Source organism: Amblyomma mixtum, chromosome 10 (genome assembly GCF_055824585.1).
Source record: "Amblyomma mixtum isolate Tamu chromosome 10, ASM5582458v1, whole genome shotgun sequence".
Classification (NCBI taxonomy): domain Eukaryota; kingdom Metazoa; phylum Arthropoda; class Arachnida; order Ixodida; family Ixodidae; genus Amblyomma; species Amblyomma mixtum.
In genome coordinates, this window is record NC_143021.1 from 52,769,301 (window position 1) to 52,789,956 (window position 20,656).

The window sequence follows — 20,656 nt, forward strand, 5'->3', positions numbered from 1 at the left end:
AAGAAATCCCAGCCAAATATCATAAGGTAAGCAGAAGGAGACATCACGGCAAATTGTACATGGTGACGGAAACCGTCAATAGAAGCCCGGACAGTGAACTTAGAGGATGGGCGAATGATGAGGTCGTTAGCTCCACGCAGGGGAGGCCCATCGTACGGGGTTTTCGCTTTCCGAAAGGGACAGCTTAAGTCAGCATGAATAACAGAACCTGTAGCGCCCATGTCAATCAAAGCCCCTAGGCGTACACCTTCAACCCACACTAAAACCATATTGGACGGGTGCTCCGGAGGTATTTGTCTGTGTCCGGAGCATGCAGCTTTCTCTCCAAAAACTGCACCAGCTAGTTTTCCGAGCCAAGGTCACGCGCCGGAAGCCGGTCGGAACGGAGAGGAAGAGCGGCGGTACGGCGAAGAGGATCGAGCTCTGGTTGGTCGATAACCACGAGGCGAAACAGAGCTGGAGAGAGGTGAAGAAGAACGTCCGGAAGAGTAAGTGAAAGGAGCGCCGCTGATGAGAGGTACCACTAAGTGTGTAGGCGCTTTCAAAGGCTTCATAGCCGCGACCTTCGTTTTGAAGGCGCCGACGGCAGAAGGGGGAAATATAGCCACTTAAGCCGCAACAATAAATTGGGCGGCTGGGGTACCAGGCCGAGTAGTACGGTGGCGTTGAGGTTGGAGGTGCCAAAGCTGTGACATGGTCACGTGGCGGCGGTGGCATTGGAGGCCGGCCATACGCAGATTGCATGGCAGTGGCTTGAGCGTACGTGGGTGTAGGACGAGGAGCAGGGGTGTCTGGTGCCGCAGAGCAAGCGATCGACACCAAAACTTCTTTTAATAATGCTGCGAAGGTCAGCACCAGCAGAGGACGGAGCAGGAGGCGCAGGTTCGGTGAGGTACGAAGAACCGTGTGTGAGAAGCTCTTCACAAATGAGCGCACGAATTAGGGCACACATGTCGGAGTCGGTGGGCAAAAGGGAGGCAGCCGGGTAAGGTTGCAAACGAATGGATTGCAGCTAATCGAGGCGCTGGCAGGTCGCTATGATGGCATCGACGGACGTAGGGTTTTGGATGGCAAGGCCATTGAACGCCATAGAGTCGATACCCTTCAGGACGTGGCGAACACGGTCAGCCTCGGTTATGGTGGTATTGACACTCCGGCAGAGAGCAAGTACATCCTTAGTATAAGAAGTGTACTACTCGCTAGGGCGCTGGATGCAGTCAGCGAGCTTCTTTTCGGCCACTTCAGAGCGAACAGCCGCAGAGCCAAAAATCTGTCGTAACTGCTGCTTGAAAGTTGTCCAGTCTGGAGTACCCGTCTCATGATTCAAGAACCATGTGCGTGCAACGTCAGCCAAATACAAGGACACATTGAGGAGTTAAAGAAGTCGTCCCAGCGGTATTTGTCAAGCCAGTCGTCGCCGCGGAGGCCAGCAAACACCTGAAGGTCGCGATGACGGTTGGTCATGGTCCAAGTTGTAGAGACAGCAGAGGGCGAGCGGGAGGAACCTGGGCCGTCGGCGTTCTCCTCTTGAGACATCACGGTGAGAGCACAGATGCGGCGACCGGAACGCAGCTCCAGGGAGGAGAAGGGAAAGAGGATAAGGGAATCCAAGGTGCACCTCCATCACGTGTAAGGGAAGACTTCATGGAAGATATCATTCAAACCCTCTGTAAGAGACGTGTTCCAAGCGAACAGCCCCAAGCGATGACGATGGGAATTTACAGGTGAAAAGGAATGTAGTCGCAGCCAGAAAGGCGAGGACGACGATGGTAACTAAAGTGCTCACAATATTTAAATATTGTTACGATGTAGAAACAGCAGTCCAGCGGTCAGTAGGACACCAACAAGACTTGGAAACAAGCTCTTTATTTGGGCTGACTTGCGCCCACAAAAGAACTGAATCACTCGGCGGCAGCGTATGCAACAAACGTGCCCGTCAGTCGTCGAACTACGAATGCCCGCCGCTCGCGGCATCGCTCAATTTAAAGCCAGCAAGGAAACTTCGAGATAACAGGTCAAGATCATCTACAGTAATCTAGAAAAATGTAGATGCAGCTCTTCATGGCTGTGATCATTCGAGATTAGTCCTGTCGCTTCTCGCATCACAAACAAAAATGATAACACCCCTTTAGTTCGGCCTTGAGAGCGGACACTGCAATGATACGTGGCAATATGGTTTTTGTATTCATGTTTGGGTTTAAAGACCGCTTCGTAGTCTTTATTGTTTCGTGTTGCACAGTGATATAGCAGCTTCAAGCAGAAAGAAAATGCTCAGTTTCAACGATGTGCAAGTAAATGTTATGCCTGGCCTAGCCTCTTCTTGAGGGGTGCCTTTTTGAAAAGTGTAAAAAATTTTTGTCAGTACATTGAATATTGCAGTGTATGACATCCCTGTGTGCATGTAGAGTATCAGTTATGAAATTTCCCAAAAGTTACTCCGACTGAAGTTGTTTGTTACTCTTGTGAAAGCCTGTCGAGTGCCATCAGATATATGTGCTCTTTGAACCAAAAAGACAAGATCGAGTGCCAAACATCTACCTTTCAAGAATGATTCCGACGCTACAAGATGTGTTCGCAATTTTGGACAGAAGTAATGCTCTTTCAATCTTACAGTAGTGCTGAAATGCATAAGTTGCTGAGCAAATCGTCACACTTTGCTCTGGAGGACTACCAAGGCTTTCTCAGGTGCCCAAGAATGTCTTGGCCTGTATACCCTTCCTGCGTGGCACATATGCAAAGAAGATGCAGAGCCACACCCTGGGGTGAATTTATTCCCCCCCACTCCCAGCAAGAAATTTCACGTTCGAAAACAATGCTGAACCCCATTTTTCTTTACGAAACACGCCGACATGGTTCAGATAGGACCGCACCCTCCAAGAGTGGCTTATATATCTGCCCCTGGGCTCAGTCCCTAATAAAAATACCCAAATGCTGTCAAGACTGGCATATATTGAAACAGTGTGCTACTAGCAGGGAGTGTGATTTGAGTCTGAAAATAACGTGCTGAAAGGAAATTGGTGCTGGTGGCACGAATTGGTTCAGGTGCTTGGAGAGCCGGAATAATACTTTGAACTGAATGGTTCCGCAGAAGCGAGTTGAGAACTGGTAAAGTGGGCAATGGATAAACTGACCAAGTGCAAATAGGGGCATGGTTGTTTCATTTCGAGCGTCGAATGCTTTTCTCGCCTGTTAGCAGTGTCCTCGAAAATCCAAATATGCGCTGCACTTAGTATGCACTTACCGAGCTTTTCGAAAACAGGATTGTAGCTAACTGCTAGCCTGGGTGCTACCATACCAGGGTCAATAAAATGATCAAGACAGCTTCTGTAGGTATGGGTCCCCAGACCAAGTATAATGCATTACTGTTGGCTAATAATGTACCTTTTCCAGTGAACTGTTCAAATTGTGCTATAAATATTCCTTTCCCAAGTGATTTTATCAAATGCTTGAGTCTGGACCCATGACATGTTTACTTCATTCATCCAGAGATTGCTGGATTCTCCACAGCACATTCACCATCCCCACGCACCACGTATTCCGGAACAGCGTCTGCAAGAATAGAGGGCAAGGCTATTTTGAAATGGGAGCGAAAGAAGGATGCAGCTGACTAAGCAATATTTTTTTCACTGCAGGAGCATTTGAACCAGGCCAGCACAATTACAAGTTCGCAGGCTCAGTGAAGTCAAGCAGATGCTTAGCATATGTGCCCAGAGAAACTAAAATATTCATTAACACACCTTCAGAGCGGTAACCCTATGCATGTTATGCATTGTAAATAAAGGACAATTTTGTACTTTGACAATGCAAGCATTTAAAAACTAAATAATAAACCAGGCAATGTTTGGCCCTATGTTGCAGGTAATCCTCGTGTAGGCTCGGCATTATGGCACTCTTTTAGTGCACTAAGTGACCTCATTGCTTGTAGGCAGCATGGAGACCCTGCAGCCTCTTGTAGCGAGCGGTCTGCTAGGATGTTAGTGCAGCTGTAGGGCACTGGCCAGATATCTGTTAGCCATACTCAGTGTTTTATTTGGGCTGCACCTGCTAGTACAGAACTCATCTCATGTAAGCCAAGTTGTGACCCTGCCACAAAGGGACATCATGACATTTTCATTAATTTCATTTATTTATACTGTTAGCCCTGATCACGGGCTATAACAGGAGTGGATAAAGAGGTATAAAAAATAGCAATGACACAAACATTGAGACGGGCACAAAATTCGGTACAAAAAGCGTTCACCACTTATACAAAAATAAAACTCTGGCATATATTTCATGTAGACGATAAAACATCGTGCAGCTTATCTAAGAATTCGCTAAGTGATTGTGAGGTGACAACAGAGTTTGGTAGCATATTCCGTTCCTTAATAGTTCTCGGGAAAAAAACTAAACTTAAAGCAATAATGTCGGACAGCGGGCATTGGTATGTACAAGCTGTCACGATGGCGTGATATTTCTCCAGTTTTAATTTCAAAGTACTTTGAATGGTTTGTTTTGAAGCTGCGATTAATAATCTGGAAAAGAAACTTGAGCCTGTCACATTTGGTTCTAAAATCGAGAGCTTCCAAATCAGCACGTTTACACAAGGACATTGGGGAATTAGAATGTCGGGACCTTTTAAATGTAAGCCTAGCACCGAGACACTGAATTTTTCACAGCTTAGAGCAGTTGATTGCAGTGTGGGGACCCCAAACAAAAAATGGCTGAGGCTTAGCTTAGGTTAAGCCTAGTCAGATGCGAAGCATATTGTCGCCGAGTTGCATATCGAGCACGCCGCTTGGCTAGACGTTCTTCACGCTCTTCATCAGTCTCTGTTGCAAGCCGCAACTTTTGCTTCTCATTCCAACGAGCAGCCCTGTCTCCAGGAGGCATCTCTATCCCGTGTACGCCTAGCAGAGTTGTTGTTGTTGTTGTGACTGAGAGAAGGATGAAAAGGAAATTGCACGGGCCTGCTACTGGCTCGAGCCAAGCCACCACCGCTGCCACGTGCAGATAGAGGAGAGTTAAAAGATCAGAGGAAGGAGAGAGAGGAAAGGAAAGACGCGCGTCGCAGCAACAACTGCGTCCGCCGGAGCGGACGCTGCTCAAAGAACAGATAAGCGGCCGAAGCCGCGCTCGCCGAAGCGAGAACAGATACACGCCTAGCAGAGGCAGGCGCACCCCCTTGTATACCGCCGCTCCAGCATCACGTGTTCACTACAGCGCACCTAGCGGCAGAAGCAGGAAACACATTGGTCGCGACGCCTTGCGCGACGGCGCGAGCTGGGGCCCCGTTTCTTCTATGTCGTTACGTCACGCATCACGTGGTCCTCCTTGGTAGCGACGCCTCGCGCGACGGCGCGAGCTGGGCCCCCGTTTCTCATCTGCTGTGACGTCACGCACCACGTGGTCATCCTTGGTCACGACGCCTCGCGCGACGGCGCGAGTTGGGTCACCGTTTTTCATCTGCTGTGACGTCACGCATCACGTGGTATGACATGGAGGCCACGAAAGGTCAATGGTAACGACACCGCCGCGCTCGAGGAGCTGGGTTGGGCTATTTTAGTATGTTTCGCATAATATTTCCGTATTTGAAGATGGGTCTTCTCAAGCTCTTAAAAACCAGACATTTTATTGAAGGGGTTGCACTAGGCGACTCCACATTGCTTTTGAGGCCTTGGAACATGTATTATCTATGTGTGAATTCGAACCTAAGACAGAAGTAAGTGTTAATTTTTGTTTTGTTTCGATTTAATACCATCCGCCACCTCTTGCACCATTGGCTGATTTTTTTCCAATTTAGATTTAGTTCAACGTGATTTCCCAGAGTACTTATTTGTTTATAAATGATACAGTCATCTGCACACAATCTGACCGGTACGCTCAGTTCGTTAGGCAAGTCATTGATGAAAATCAAAAACAGGACAGGGCCCAGGACGCTGCCCTGCGGAACGCCGGTGTCTACTGGACTAATGCTGGATTTATAAGCATGAACTTGAACATACTGTGCTCGATAGGAAAGATAGGACGTAGACCACTTAGTTATCGTTTATTTTTTAAATATACAGCTGATTTGAAGTAATAGTTTAGGGTGCGAGACTATCAAACGCTTTCGCACAATCTAAAAATACTATGTCTGCTTAGCATGCGGGAATTAATTGACAAGGAGAGGTCGTGTACAGTTTCAGTGAGTTGTGTGTTTGTGGAAAGTCCCTTCGAAAGCCATGCTGATTAGCCAATAACAAGTTATTACAGTCAACGAAAGTTAATAAATTTTTGTAGATAATATGTTCATCTTGGAGCAAGTACTAATGATTGAAATCGGTCTGTACTTCTCAATGTCAGAAGTAGGACCGCTTTTATGCTCAGACACTATTTTCGAATTTTTCCAAGCAACAGGAACACAACCACTGTCCACAGATGATCGAGGAATTTTGGCTGGAAATTTGGTGGTCTACTTTGCATATATACATAAAAATTCATTCGGGACTCCATCTGGGCATGGACTCTTTTTGGTGTCTATATTCAAAAGCAAATTCAGGACCCCTTCCTCACTGCTCTCTAGATCTGATATAGGAGGACTATCCGGAGGCTGAAAACACGGCGATTCGCCATCATGACGTGTCAAAATCGATGCAAAAAGTGAATTAAATCTCTCAGCCAGCTCTACGCTCCCTTCATCGTTTGCCTGCTTAATTTTGCCTGAGCGATTTACAAATCTCCAAAACTTGCTAGGTGCCTCGGTTAAAAACTTTGTGAGAGTCAGACTGTAGAATTTGTTTTCACTTTCTTTGATGAGGTGTTTAAATTCTTGGCTCATAAGATGTATAGAGTTTTTCAGTACAGGACTTGGATGGTCGGATCATCTTTAACGCCTACGTTTTAGCTGTCTTTTTTGTGAATGATATCCATATTAATCCAAGGATTCTTTAATCTTGTTGTTTTCATGGCTTTAGGAATAAACATCTTCATTTCATGCGCTATCATATTTGCAATGAACCCCCAAAACTCATCGGTTCTAGCTCCGCCTTGATAGAAGCTCATGAATTCATTAAACAGTTTTCAAAGTAGTCTAATACTCCGACATCGTCAGCAGCAGCAAATTTCAAAACAATTCTTCTACAATGTTTATGAAAGATATCAGGAATCACGTTGAAAGACACAACCGCCACCTTATGGTCAGGCAAACCTTCTTGAACATCACAACTGTGAGAAAACTCTTGTAAACCGGATGACAAGAAGACCAGATCTAATATCGAAGACGTTGTTGAACATACTCTTGTGCTCTGGTCGACAATCTGGTTCAAAGCATAGCAATATGCGGGTTCAACCACTTGTTCACAGGTAGCAACATCAGTAATGCCAGGAGAAAGAGACAACCAATTAATTACAGGCAGATTAAAATCACCAAGGAACAAAATATTGTCACCGTAGTGAATTTTGGGGTCCAATAATTTTTTCAATATAGCAAGCACATGAATAGGTGAGTTTGGAGCTCGGTAGAAGGCACCAGCTAAGACATTGCGAAAATTACCTGATTTTGATCCATGCAGTTTCTAAATCTCCAAACCCTCCCATGACAGAAAACACTATGTTGCTCTCTATCATTATCACAACGCCACCCCCTCTCTTTTCACGGTTTTTTCTTACTATTGAGCAGCCGGGTCAGTACTTCCCAGTCTCCGATATCTTTGTGTAGCCAAATGTCGGTGATTATTACGATACCAGGATCATGTTCAAGACATACTTTCTATCACATCTACCTTGTTAAGCATGCTTCGGGTGTTCACATTTATAATCTTGAAGCAATGAGCTTTATGGTCGTTTAGTCACTCATTGCTAGGAGCATCCCGGCATTTAAACCGCTGCTTGGCTTCCTCCTTCCAATAGTAAAGGGTATTATTGACTTTTAACTTATCAAAAATTTACTTTTCTTTCGCACCGTTCTTTCGTTCATTCGCACATGAGTTCCACAGATTTTTCCTTATTTGAATAAATCGCTTAGAGAAATCTTCACTTACACTATACTCAGTGCCCTTCCGGTTGAAACAATTATTCAAGATTCTCATCTTGTCCCTAAGGTCGGTAAATTTAGCAATAATTGGATGATCAGTACCATCTTTTATCTTTCAAAGTCGATGATTGCGTTAAGTAAAGTCGACACTTTGTTTATGTTTTGCTTCAAAAATATCCTCATTTACTTTTTTTCAAATAAGACCTCTACGCTCCCTGACTCTTCTTTCACACCCCGTATGATTAGGTTATTGCGTCGCGAGCGATTCTCTAATTCATCAAGTTTTCGGGAAACAGTAGCCATTTCTATGACAGATCTTTCAGCAAATGTCTCTAGTTTAGAAAGCCTTTCTCTAGACTCATCAAAGTTTTTTAGCTTTTGTTCAATAGCAGACAGCGTGGACTGGACGTCAAGCATTCGTGCTTCGAAAGAGGTTTGATTTTCCTGAATTTTCTTTAATTTGGCGAGGATTTCAGTGTGTTTCCATGACTTGCTTAGCCGCCGCGGTGGCTTAGTGGTTATGGTGCTCGACTGCTAACCCAAAAGACGCGGGTTCGATCCCGGCCGCGGCGGCTAGAATTTCTTAGGAGGAGAAATTCTAGAGGCCCGTGTACTGTGCGATGTCAGTGCACGTTAAAGAACCCCAGGTGGTCGAAATTGCCGGAGCCCTTCACTACGGTGTCTCTCATAGCCTTAGTCGCTTTGGGACGTTAAACCCCATAAACCAACTAAACCATGACTTGCTTAATCTTTTCCGCCATCCGAGGACCAGAATTTTCCTCCACAGCACCTGACAGCTTAAGCAACAGGCCTTCCATTGATACACAATAATTCATGCAAATGATCAATGTGCGCGGGCCCGGCAACACGATAAAAAAAGGTAATTGCTACGGAGGACATATTTTCGTTCACCAACATACACAAACAGTGGCACATTAGCTGACATTGTCACGACGAGGTCGTCGTGTCCACTGCCGATGGAAGGCCAAGGCGTTCCTTTTATAGGCAAGAGCCTGGCTTTAGGGGGGGATGACGTCACTGTGCTCGATGAAGGTGCGCAGATGGTAGAATCCACGTGAAGCCACCCCAGCATATCGGAGTTCGGAAAGAACACGCCTCCCGCACGGGATCGGCGAAAAGCATCAGTAGATACCAGGCGACGATCGAAGCCCGTGTCAGCAACGGGTGCATTACCCAAGACGATGCAAATGAATCCAGCAAGAACCTGCACAAACAGTAATGATATTGTTATTTTTGTTTCCTTCATGCACCTTGAATCCTAAGAAGCATGCAGACTTGGCACGAAGCAAATAAGTAGCCCCAATATTTCTGAGCAAAACTTGCTTTTAGCAGTACTATGCACACACACATACTAGTAAGCATACCAATGCAGGAAGGTAAACACAATCAGACTTACAAAAAAAATTCTTTGGGAAACAATGCATGCAAGGGGAGCGTCGTAGTGACGAACCGAAAACTGCCCAGTTGGCAAACCTAAAACTGCCAGAAGTGATCAATGAGATGAGTGATTTGCCTACGGCCCATTTTGGGTTGCATAATATGTCACTTACAGGAGTCTATAATGACTGCCTCAGATGGCTTTTTTTGCATAGATTCTTTCGAACCGTTACTGGTAGGGGAGGAGGCGTTACTCATTTGTAAGCTGTTATACTTCAAAATTGCTTCTGTAATCATTTTCTGAAGCCGTGTTTGAAGCGCTGATGGAAACGAGTGCTTTATTGCAGAGAGAAATATTACGCGAAGTCATGGCCCGTTATAAAAGCACTTTATCTGAATTAGCGTGCATACCCTCATTTGAGTGTCTACATTACTCCAGCTCTTCAAGTTAATACGCGCATTCCATATGCTAGCCGTGCCAAAACGGGGGCTAGTTTGTTTTGCATCATTGTTAAGATGCTACTTTACAACACAATCACAGTAAAAAACACACGCTAAGACGTAGCGCGAAGCGCTTCTTTCGTCGTTGTGTGTTTTTTAGTGTGATTGTGTTGTAAAGTAGCGCGCTTAACAATGATGCATTTCATATATTGCCTGAAGTCCGTGAGGTAGGATGCTATGAGAATAATGAACTACTCTACTCTCTTTTTCTAAGATATAGCAATGTCACGCGCGGCAGCAGTGGACTCGTTAAATTGACGAGTGCACAAACCCGCAATGTTCCCTCCCGTTTTTACTTTTCTGCTTTTGGTTTATTTTCCTTCGCATTCTGCGCGCTACCGCACCAAGAATACGCCGCCACGCCGAGTTTTGAAGGTCACACCTATCATCACTGTCGTGTATGTGCAGCCCAAACAACACCTTTGGCACTTGCGCGCCTCTGCATAGTGTTGAGGAGGGACGAGGTCCGATTTATTTCTTTGGCAGTAGTTGCCGCTCCCAATTGTATCTTGTTTTTCTGCACCTGCCGTACACTGCTCGGCCGAACGTATCCAGTAACACCAACGACAGCGCCCCTTGCTGTGCTTGGCTAAAAGGCATTCTTCAAGGCGCACTGGTCACAGGACAGAGAACGTGCGTATTGAATAAAACTCCACTTACCGTTTGTGTCTGCCTAGCTTGCGAAGTAAAAAGACCGTGGTGGACAAGGATGAAAGCAACCAAGCTGCACCATTTTCAAGCAGACGCCCGCGGTGGCGTCCCACCATTGTTCATGACAACAAGGGCTGTGTTCCAACAGCTACTGCTTAGAAAATATTTTTATCATGTAAGAAACATAAGTTGTAAAAACAATCCGCAATATCCACAAGTTTTCTTGACATACGCGACACAGCGCCGGACATGACGTATTGGTGCTCACAGCCGATCCTGTGTCGCTCTTCTGTATCTACAAGCAAACGAAATAGCGCTTCCGGGTCAGCGCCACTCGCCCAGCCAGGGACCAGCCAGGCAGTGTGCGCCAGCCTGCGGGACGGCTCCGTCAGCATCCTCCGGTCGTCGGACTCTCGCAGTGCCCGGTGAACAAGCTGCATTTTGTTGGTTTGCCTCTCTCTTGTGTTAGTGCACTTTAGGTGCAAAATTTCTTTATATTGTAATCTCTCTCGAAGTTTACTTTTCACGAGTTGCATTACATTGTTAATTACTTTTCATGTGCTCCTTAGAGTCACTATGAATTCCCCTTTGTCGTATCTTTGCTGTATAAAGTTTGTTTTGTTAGTGAACCTATGGCTCCGACCCGACATAAATGTATCAGGTGCGCTAGGCTTGGTTCACTAAGATGAACTGGGGAATGACAGAGACGAAAGAGGCTGCGCTTTGCGCGAACTTTAACTACTTGTTAGTTGCAGGGCTTCGTTTGTACATGCCCTTAGCAGTAAGAACATACCAAAAAAATTAAAATAACTAAAAGCAAAACAAAACACCATTCATGAACCCGACCCCTTTATCTCTTTCTTACTGTTGCTCCTTTCAACGAATTAACTTCGCCGGATATCAGTCGTCAAGGGAATATAACCCTGCACGGCTGAGTGCAGCACTTCTTTTGTAGATTTGTCACCTTTTTTTCCTTATGTGTTGGTCATAGTAGGTATCTTTATTTCATTTTCGCATCGGCAAAAGCTGCTGTCTAGGATAGAAAAAGTAGTGCCTTTACGGTCTTAGTCTCATTCACCCCCACCACAGCTGGAACAGGAAAGTCTCAGCATTCGCAGCATTTTCTTAACCTAAATTCTAATGAACTGGGACACGATATTCCACAATTCGATACCAGTGCTAATGAGCTGGCTGTCACCGGGTCCCTTTGTAAGCGCGTAGCTTCTCGTGTTTTGTAATCTCGATGGTGTAACATATTTCACACTGCGAAATGTTTTTACGTGCAGATGATTTCCGAGCTCTTGGCCGTCACATTTTGCAGTGAGTAAAGCGACGATCGCATTCAGCCTCTAAGACTAAAGAAAGTTATCTCTAAAGTTCTTCCATTATTAGTTACTCTTTCCCACCAATCACAGTTTGCTGTACGCTTTTTTGAAACCGCAACCAATAATTTCGGCGGGTTCTGCTGCCGCTCTCCCGTCCACTTCATGCCCCCATGCAGTTGCAGTCAGAAGCTGAGAAGGACTGCTCAGCCAGCTTGTCCGAACCTGATTTCTCTGGCAAGCGGGGTGGACTCCACCCCATCGGAATCTAGCCAGACAGCAGTAATAAGAGAGTTGTCGTGGTTAATTGGCAAAACTGCCGGTGTCGCTCGACCGTCTGCCCTCATATTTCCCCCAAACCATGCACTTGCGATTCATGCGCGCTCTCAAGAGCGCCTTCTTACGCTCGTCTTTTCGTGTGACTCACCCTCTGATCCTGTCTACTTCCTCTACATCTTCGAAGCTGGAGTTGCCTGCATTAGAATGGGATGCAATATTGGAACACTGCGAAAACGATTATCTAGAGAAACACGCTTGCTTAAGCTGCGGAGCTTACTGGTTCTGGTTTTCTAGGAGCACAGTAGCCTCAAGCCTCGAGATATTCACCAATGCAGTTGTGGTTCCACTAAATGGGACAGGGCAGGATATGGCATGGATGGTGTGCAGAAGTGATTCCCAAAGGCCTTGACTGCCAACGCAACATCTGGCGCACGAGGTGGCGCATTTCTTCACGACGGCCCAACAGATTGTCGCTGTCACTAAGACTGCTTTGTTCCTCCAGAGCGCGGACAACGAAGCCCGGTGCTTCGTCCAACTGCCAGCTAGGGCGCAACATGTTCGTGCGTAACAGCATCGCCCTTCCCCCCCCCCCCCCCCCCATCGTGTAGACCGACAGTCTCCAGGGCCACTTTTGTTGTTTTCGCAAAGAAATGTGGAAAAAACCTGGGCGCAAGTTTGAAAAAAAAAAATGAGTGCTCGTGAAGATTAAAGGCGTATTAATTGGAAAACACAACAGATGAGAGGAAAAAGCAGCGGTTCATTGGGGTGTGTGTATATTTGTCGCATGGCAATAAAAGTGGGATTGGAAATAACGTAAATTTATTGGTTTCTTTTTCGTCGTCGTTCATTTGATTTTGGGGACCGTAACTGATCACTAAAATAAATTAAATTTCAAATGACGCAATTATAATTGCAATCGGTTAATTATTTTTGTGACGTGTGCAATACTCTTTAAGCGCATGCATTATCCCTAGCTTATAAAAATCAATACAAAATACTATTAAACTAACAAACTGCAGTTAATAATTTTGTTTCGTTCAAATTTAAGTAGCGCTAACTTTTAGGACGAATACACAGACAGACATGACAGGAAGGGCGCTGACTCCAACTATGTTTATTGAACACGTTTTTCGTAGAACATATAAGAAAAGACGACCGTGAGCGCATGCGCATCTGCGACAGACCACAAAAGGAAAGGCCAAGAAAACGGGACGGGGGGCAAGAGTAAAATGAAGTGGCTTTTTTTTTTCTCAAAGATGACAGCAAAGTTAGATTAAGGTGAGCGGAACGCATTTCGTCCCTTATTTCCAAGCAATCTGAATTCGCTGGCATGCAGGGAGACAAAAGTGGTGCTGACACACATGTCGCCTCTTGCCTTGATCAAAAATGCTTCGGATAATTCCCGAGCTAATCTACCTTTGCTCCTGGTTAGAATTTTGATTTTGTCAAGCCGTGGCTCACAGCTCTGATCGTTTAGGTCCTTGCAAGAACGGCAATGGGCGGGTAGATTCAGGCATTAGTCTGATGCGTTTCCCAAACTTCGTTCATGTTCCCTGGCACGTTCGTTATCACAACGCCCTGTCTGGCCAACGTACACTTTGCCATAAGAAAGGGGGATCTCATAGACCACAACCGTGGCACACCGGACAAAGGGCTTGGCGTGTTTTTTTCCACAGCCTGATGTTGCAGGGCCACTACTGCTGACATTAGGGCACATCTTGGCCAGTTTACAAGGCGCAGAGAACAGCACCAGAACGCCGTACTTGTTGCCCACCCTTTTTAGGTTATGGGACACCTTGTGGATGTATGGCATAACCACTGGTTGGGCGTTCCCGGGTCTTTCTTCTCTGCGTGTCTTTTTCTGCCTTCCCTTTAATTTCTGTAGGAGTGCCTCGGTCACAGCTGTCAACACGTGATCAGGGAACCCTGCTTTTCGCAGTCTTTCTACCTCGCCCCGAAAGCTCTCTTGCATCATGTGAGGGCACGACTTAACAAGTGCGGATTCTAGAGAAAGGGTCGCAATAGCCCTCTTAACTGTTTTTGACTGGGCCGAATCAAAAGGCAAAAAATCTTTCTTGGCTCTAGGGCGGTAGCACCAGCATACACACTTTTCTCCGAGCATGATGTTCAGATCCAAAAACTGGAGGCGGTTAAGCACAGGTAACTCGTACGTAAAAGAGAGCCCTTTTCCATGTTGTACAAATTGTTCTAAAATATTCATCGCAATTTCCTCATACCGGCCTTGGTCACTTTTCTTTAAAATCTTTTCTTTAAAGTCAGCAGTAGTGGCCCTGCAACATCCGGCTGTGGAAAAAAAACACGCCAAGCCCTTTGTCCGGTGTGCCACGGGTGTGGTTTATGAGAACCCCCTTTTTTGTGGCAAAGTGTACGTTGGCCAGACAGGGCGTTGTGTTAACGAACGTGCCAGGGAACATGAACGAAGTTTGGGAAACGCATCAGACACCCGTCCATTGCCGTTCTTGCAAAAACCTAAGCGATCAGAACTGTGAGCCACGGCTTGACAAAATCAAAATTCTAACCAGGAGCAAAGATCGATTAGGTCGGCAATTATCCGAAGCATTTTTCATCAAGGCAAGAGATGTGTGTCAGCACCACTTCTGTCTTCTTGCATGCCAGCGAATTCAGATTGCTTGAAAATAAGGGACGAAATGCGTTCCGCTCACCTTAATCTAACTTTGCTGTCATCTTTGAGAGAAAAAAAAAGCCACCTCACTTTACTCTTGCCCCCCGTTCCGTTTTCTTGGCCTTTCCTTCAGTGGTCTGTCGCAGATGCGCATGCGCTCACGGTCGTCTTTTCTTGTATGTTCTACGAAAAACGTGTTCAATAAATATAGTTGGAGTCAGCACCCGTCCTGTCATGTCCTCCTCTGTGTATTCGTCCTAAAAGTTAGCGCTGCTTAAATTTGAACGAACGAAAATGCATAACCAAGTAGCCCCGCAACGTGTTTTACTAAGTGCAGTTAATATTTAAAAGGGAATAATAATGATGTCCAAAATCTGGAATGATATATGGATAACAAGTGCCAGTTGACAAGGTTAAAAACCAACCGCAGCATGCAGAAAGGTAACCTCGTATCGTGTTCACGTTTCTGTTCTCTGTCAGCCCGGATCTCTCGGACAATAAATAGTCTGCCCCGTATGTGCCATGCTAGGTGCGGCTCTGCTCTTCCAGCGCGCCACTGACTCACTCGAGTGCAGCTCTCCAGACGTGGCAGACGATGTTCCAGTTCGCTCCCACTGGAGGAGCTGCACCTGCGGAGCGATGGAAATCACCCGGGCTCTCGCAACCTCGGGCTCCGGAGTCGTCCTCACGTCTGAAGCCGCAGATGCCGCCGAGGCAGCATCCAGGTCCACCGCACGCCGATGGGGACGCTGCAAGTCGAAGAGGAGGAGACAACCCCACTGCAGAATGTAGCACTATCCGGGAATGTCAAACGAAGGCGAAGGCGAAATCTTACACCGGAGACGCACGAAAAGAGTTCCAGCTTTGTGACGGCACCAATATTTCAGTAGGGCATAGCAGCGCGCCAATTAGTCACGCATGTTTAAGAAGGGGAAGCGCGATTTGACTCTAGTAAGCAAGCGCTTAACGGCAAATTTAGTTCAAGATATTTTTTCTCACAACCAGGTTATGATCCTTTCTGAGACCATTAGAATATTGCTCTTTGGTTATTTTCTCTTATTGTCTCTTAATGACTGTGTTTTCAGTGTGAACTGCTGCACGTGCATTTACATTACGTTAATTTTTCTCTAGTAGGAACGACCCGTCCAGGCACGGATTTGGTGGCGGCGGAGTGCATTGTCTATGAACTGCGCAGTTCCCAGTAGCGCTTGTGTCATCAGCAGACTTCCTTAGGTCCTGTCCGAAGTTGCCGTTCCCACCTTTGAACGCAATCTCTGTCCGTGGCAGCGAGGGGCACCTGATTGGTACAGAGGCGATGGCATGCGGCGGCCGCCAGAACTAAGGCGCGCCGCTGCACCAAAGCAGGGAGACGCTTTTAGCACTCCATCTCACCCCCACTGCTCTCTGCGTCGTTAGGTCGATGGAGGCGCGCGTCGTCTGGGTCGCTCCAAAGGCGTTCGCGGTGCTAGCGTGCGCTGCAAGCTCAAGTCTTTAAGCATTCTACATGATCAATGTCACAGGAGTAGGCTGCGAGGGTGGAGTCGTCTGCTCCCCATAACGCCGTGGCCGGTTTCCAAGTCGAAGAATTCGCTCCAAATTTCTCTGGCGATACGGCTAAAGCGTTGCAAGCTTTGTACGTGACGAACACTGCGCCTCGCCGTATGACTGGCGTCTAGTTAAGGGCATCTGAAGAATATAATCTTTGCATTTGTTGGATTTAAGAACCAACGAAGCATTTCGACAGGATATGCACCATCTCGCGAGGCGGTTGTGGACCATGAACGGGACCTCGCCTCCATCAACCTATCTTCCTGGACTGAGCAAGGGTCGGGCATGCCAATTATCCCTGTTACATGCTTCTTGAGATATTGTCCTTGCGTAGTTGAGTGAGCTTCTAAAGCGCACGCTAAAATAAGGATACGGCGTGCTACGCTAACGACTTTGAGGTATCTGGTGACTGTGAAGCAAACTTAGTACCGCGATGAAAAGAAATGCCAAAACGGCTAGCAACACAATCGGCGCACCCTCTAACCGCTAGTCCCAGACTGTGCGCCTCGCAGAGCACGGATGCAGTATTCGTGCGTGCGCAGTAAGCGTCCGGTCGCTGCAGCATCGCTAGCAACGATGACGTCGACAGCGTCGCCATCGCGCCGCACATCAGCTTCCACCTAGCGACATTCCGCTCACCCCGGAAGACGTCCTTGCAGTGATCCACGATCATCTGCTTCAAAAACGGACGGACCTTTCATCGTGCAAGGAGAACGCATCTCCGCTGTCGGCGCGCGCTGATGGCGCGATTTCCGCGCGGATGGTGGGACGAGCACGTCATTCTGACGCGTGCCCTGCATAACCCATCACGAAATCGCCCCGCCACGTGGTTCTACGCAAAGTAGAAAAAAATGTTGGTCAAATGTTTAGGGGAATCCCCCAAGGTGGAGTAAATTTGTAATAACGGAGTAATTACTCATTGGCATCCACCCAAGCGCAGCCATACGGCTACAAAGGAAAGCTATACAGCTTTCTGAGAAACTGCTCCGGTGAAGCGGTGGTCCCGGGTTCGAACCCACTGCGATCAATTCGCTCTCGCCTTACCATAAGCTTGCCGTCCCGGTTAGCGCAGTTGGTAGAGCGACTGCTCCGGTGAAGCGGTGGTCCCGGGTTCGAACCCCGGACCAGGACGAATTTTTCTTTAACTACGAAGTTTCTGAGAAAGCTGTATAGCTTTCCTTTGTAGCCGTATGGCTGCGCTTTGGTGGATGCAAATGAGTAATTACTCCCTTATTACAAAGTAGAAAAAACGTCCAGCGCGGCAGGCCTAGTGACGTCATTGCCGGCGTCCACCAATCAGCGTGCAGTCCCGTGTTATTTTTATTTTTTTGGTTTGCGAACTGAAGGCTCTGCTCTCCGCGCATCTCGGTGGAACCTCTTTGGTGGAACTTGTTATTTCCTCGGCAGAGCTATGTGGTTATGTGGTCTGGCAACCTGGAAAACGCGGCGCGAAAGCGCCGCTTCATTTTGTTCGTGCGGGTGCTCGCGCGTCGGCGGCAACGCGGCCGTTCGCCGCGTATGGCGTTTATCGCTCGCGAAAATCGCTCTTAATGCGCGCCGTGCGTGTCGCCCGGGGAAAGACGGGCGCCACGGACATTCATTCGGCGGTGCGTTCATGTGATTGCGGTGCAGTCGAAGCACTGGAGTTCCTGCTCCTGCGCTGTGCAGCTTTTGCAGATGCGCGTTGCGAGATGCTCGCGGCTACAGGGTGCTGGCCGTCATCGCGGACAGTTTCTAGGCGCCCCTGTGGCCGTGCGGCGTTTTGCGCAGCCGTGAGCCTGTGTGCCTCTGGGCTGTGAGCCTCCGTGCATTAATCAAACAGGCAGGCTTGCCATCGCGCTTGCTAATTGTGGCAGAGTGCATCGTCGTATGCACACGCGTACAAGATGACCACTCAGCATTTTGTGGGGTTACTGGCACGGTTCGTACCCTGAACTCAGGGCCAACGCCACTCCGCTAGCTCGACCATACCTGTGGCCGCGAAGAACAACACCTCCGAGGAATAAGCCCGCAGGCAAAACCTTTAATTGATATCTCCCAATGTCTTTCCTCGGTCGCGCGCAGGCAGCAGCGGCAGGCAACAGGCACAGGACACAGGCACGGGAGACAGGCACAGAGCAGTTCAGGTCACCTGGGAAGCCGCTGGTGTCGCGTCCGCTCTCTCTCAAGGCTCGCTGTCAACTCTCCATCAGACTGTGTCCCGTGGGCGCGGCCCGTGCGGCCGCCGAAACCGCGAGCGGTGGGCAAGGAGGGCTGCCCACGTGACGACGCGTAGTCGCGGGCGCCTCCCCTCCGCTCCCTCCGCCGCTGCGCCTAGTCGGGGGCCGCCAGAGGAAGAGCCGCGGTAGGCCACGAGAGAGAGAAGGGTGCATCCGGCGGGCGAGGGGCAACATGGATCCCCACACCCTCCCTCTCTCAATAGTGACCTCCACCCGCTGAAGCGAACTCGGCGGATCAGCAGGTCCATGCCGCCTTTCCGGAGACTGGGCCCCGGGATGGTAGCTCTGCGCCTGGGGCGCGCGCCAGACCAGGATGGCGCCCGCGGAAGCCGGCCTGCTCCGCATTCAGGCCGCCCATCGTCAGCGCGCCCCGCGCTGTTCCGGAACCACCGCCGATGCCCCGTGCGAGTGGGGGCGAGGCTCGCTCCCCGGCCGCGCGCCGCTCTCCGTGGCCGTCGCTGAAGCCAGGGCCGTAAATCAGGGCAGCCGGAGGGGGGCTCGGTTCCTCCGAGCGGGCGTCTTGCAGTGCTCCGGGTACAGGAACTACCCCGGCTTGTGTATCCACACAGGCAGGGTGGGCACGAGACCTCTCGCACCAGGCTTTGCCGTGGTCGGCATGGGTCACATTCGGCGATCTCGCCCAGTTCGGATATTGTGACATCGGGGGCAAGGATCTCCTTGCATTAGGTCCACCGTGCGCGATCTCGCGCGTCTGGCGTTCCTTCGCCGTGGTCGGCATGGGTCACATTCGGCGATCTCGCCGAGTTCGGATATTGTGACGTCGGGGGCAAGGACCTCCTTGCATTAGGCCCACCGTGCGCGATCTCGCGCGTCTGGCGTTCCTTCGCCGTTTGCTCGATCTCGAGCTGTTTTGGCCAACCGACGCCGCCGTGTGCGTGATCTCACGTTTTCGGCGTTCTCCCGTTGCCCCAGCGAGCTCGCTGGCTTCGGGTATTATAGCGATGCCTGTAGAGATCTCTCTGGGCTTCGCTCGCCTCTGCACAATCTTGCGCGGGTGGCGTTTCTGCTTCCACAGCGACCTCCCTCTGGAAGTACTGTTTCAGCTCTCCCACGTGAATGGGTCCGCTGATTCGGCCCGATCTCGGGTCTTTCAGCCGGTAGTTCAGCCGCGAAAGCTTCTCAGCGATCAGGAAGGGTCCCACCCATTTGGGCGCTAGACTGGCCGCGAAACCTGCGGCTGCATCGCTGAGTGCGTGATTGCGCTTGAGAACGAGGTCTCCCTTCTGAAAGTCCACGTCTCTGTGTGCGCGATCATAAGTGGCCTTTTGACTTGCCCTGGCCTTCGCGCGGCTGCGGTCCGCCTCCTTAATGGCATTTGCCAAACGCTCGCGCAATCGCCTTGCGTAGTCGTCAACATCTGCTGTGACTTCGCGGACACTCTCCGACCCTTCCATGAGAATTGTGTCCATAGGCGTGTTCAGCTCTCTGCCAAACATGAGAAAAGCCGGCGTGAAGCCGGTCGAGCGATTTGTGCTCGTGCGCAGAGCGAACGAGATGGCGTCCAAGTGCTCGTCCCAATCATTATGCGATCTCGCATATGCGCCCAGGAGCGGCTTGATGTCTCGATTTCGGCGCTCGCTCACATTGGACTGGGGATGGTAGCACGTGGTTTTCTGCTGCCGGACACCCATTGCTGCACACGTATCACGGAAAACTTTCGATGTGAAATACGTGGCATTGTCAGTGATCAGCCGCTTTGGGAAGCCGTAGCGGCAAAACACTTCACACAGCTTTGCCAGGATCTCCCGGGCAGTCGCTTTTCGCAGCGGGTAAAATTCAGCGATCCCACTGAAGCGACACGTGACTACCAGCACGTATTTGTACCCTCGTTTGCTGCGCGGCAGCGGCCCCATCAAATCGCACGCCAGGATCTCCCAGAGCTTGGTGCTTAGGATGGGTTGGAGTAAGCCAGGTGGCTTTCCACCTCTAGGCTTTCTCTCTTGGCAGACGTGGCATGTTCGTACATATCTACATACGTCAGCCTTCATTCCCGGCCAGGTAGCAAACCGACAAAGCTTCTGCCATGTCTTTGGAGCGCTCCCGTGACCGTCTGCGTCGTGATAGTGCCGCATAGCGGCGC

At 48.9% G+C, this 20,656-nt stretch overlaps 1 protein-coding gene and 1 pseudogene across 1 annotated transcript in view; both read right to left on the minus strand.

The window, feature by feature from the left end:
* Positions 1-5,629: 5,629 nt before the first annotated feature.
* Positions 5,630-9,470, minus strand: LOC149325802 (uncharacterized; annotated as a pseudogene).
* A 1,920-nt stretch (positions 9,471-11,390) lies between these two features.
* The window catches only part of LOC149325803 (uncharacterized), a 128,081-nt gene continuing 118,815 nt past the window's right edge, over positions 11,391-20,656 (minus strand). The window contains exons 8-9 of the mRNA XM_089562749.1: positions 15,354-15,537; positions 11,391-12,338 (exon numbers count right to left, since the gene is read on the minus strand). Coding sequence (XP_089418875.1) covers positions 12,289-12,338; positions 15,354-15,537 — 234 coding nt within the window. The 3' untranslated portion in view covers positions 11,391-12,288. The remainder of the gene's footprint in view (positions 12,339-15,353; positions 15,538-20,656) is intronic.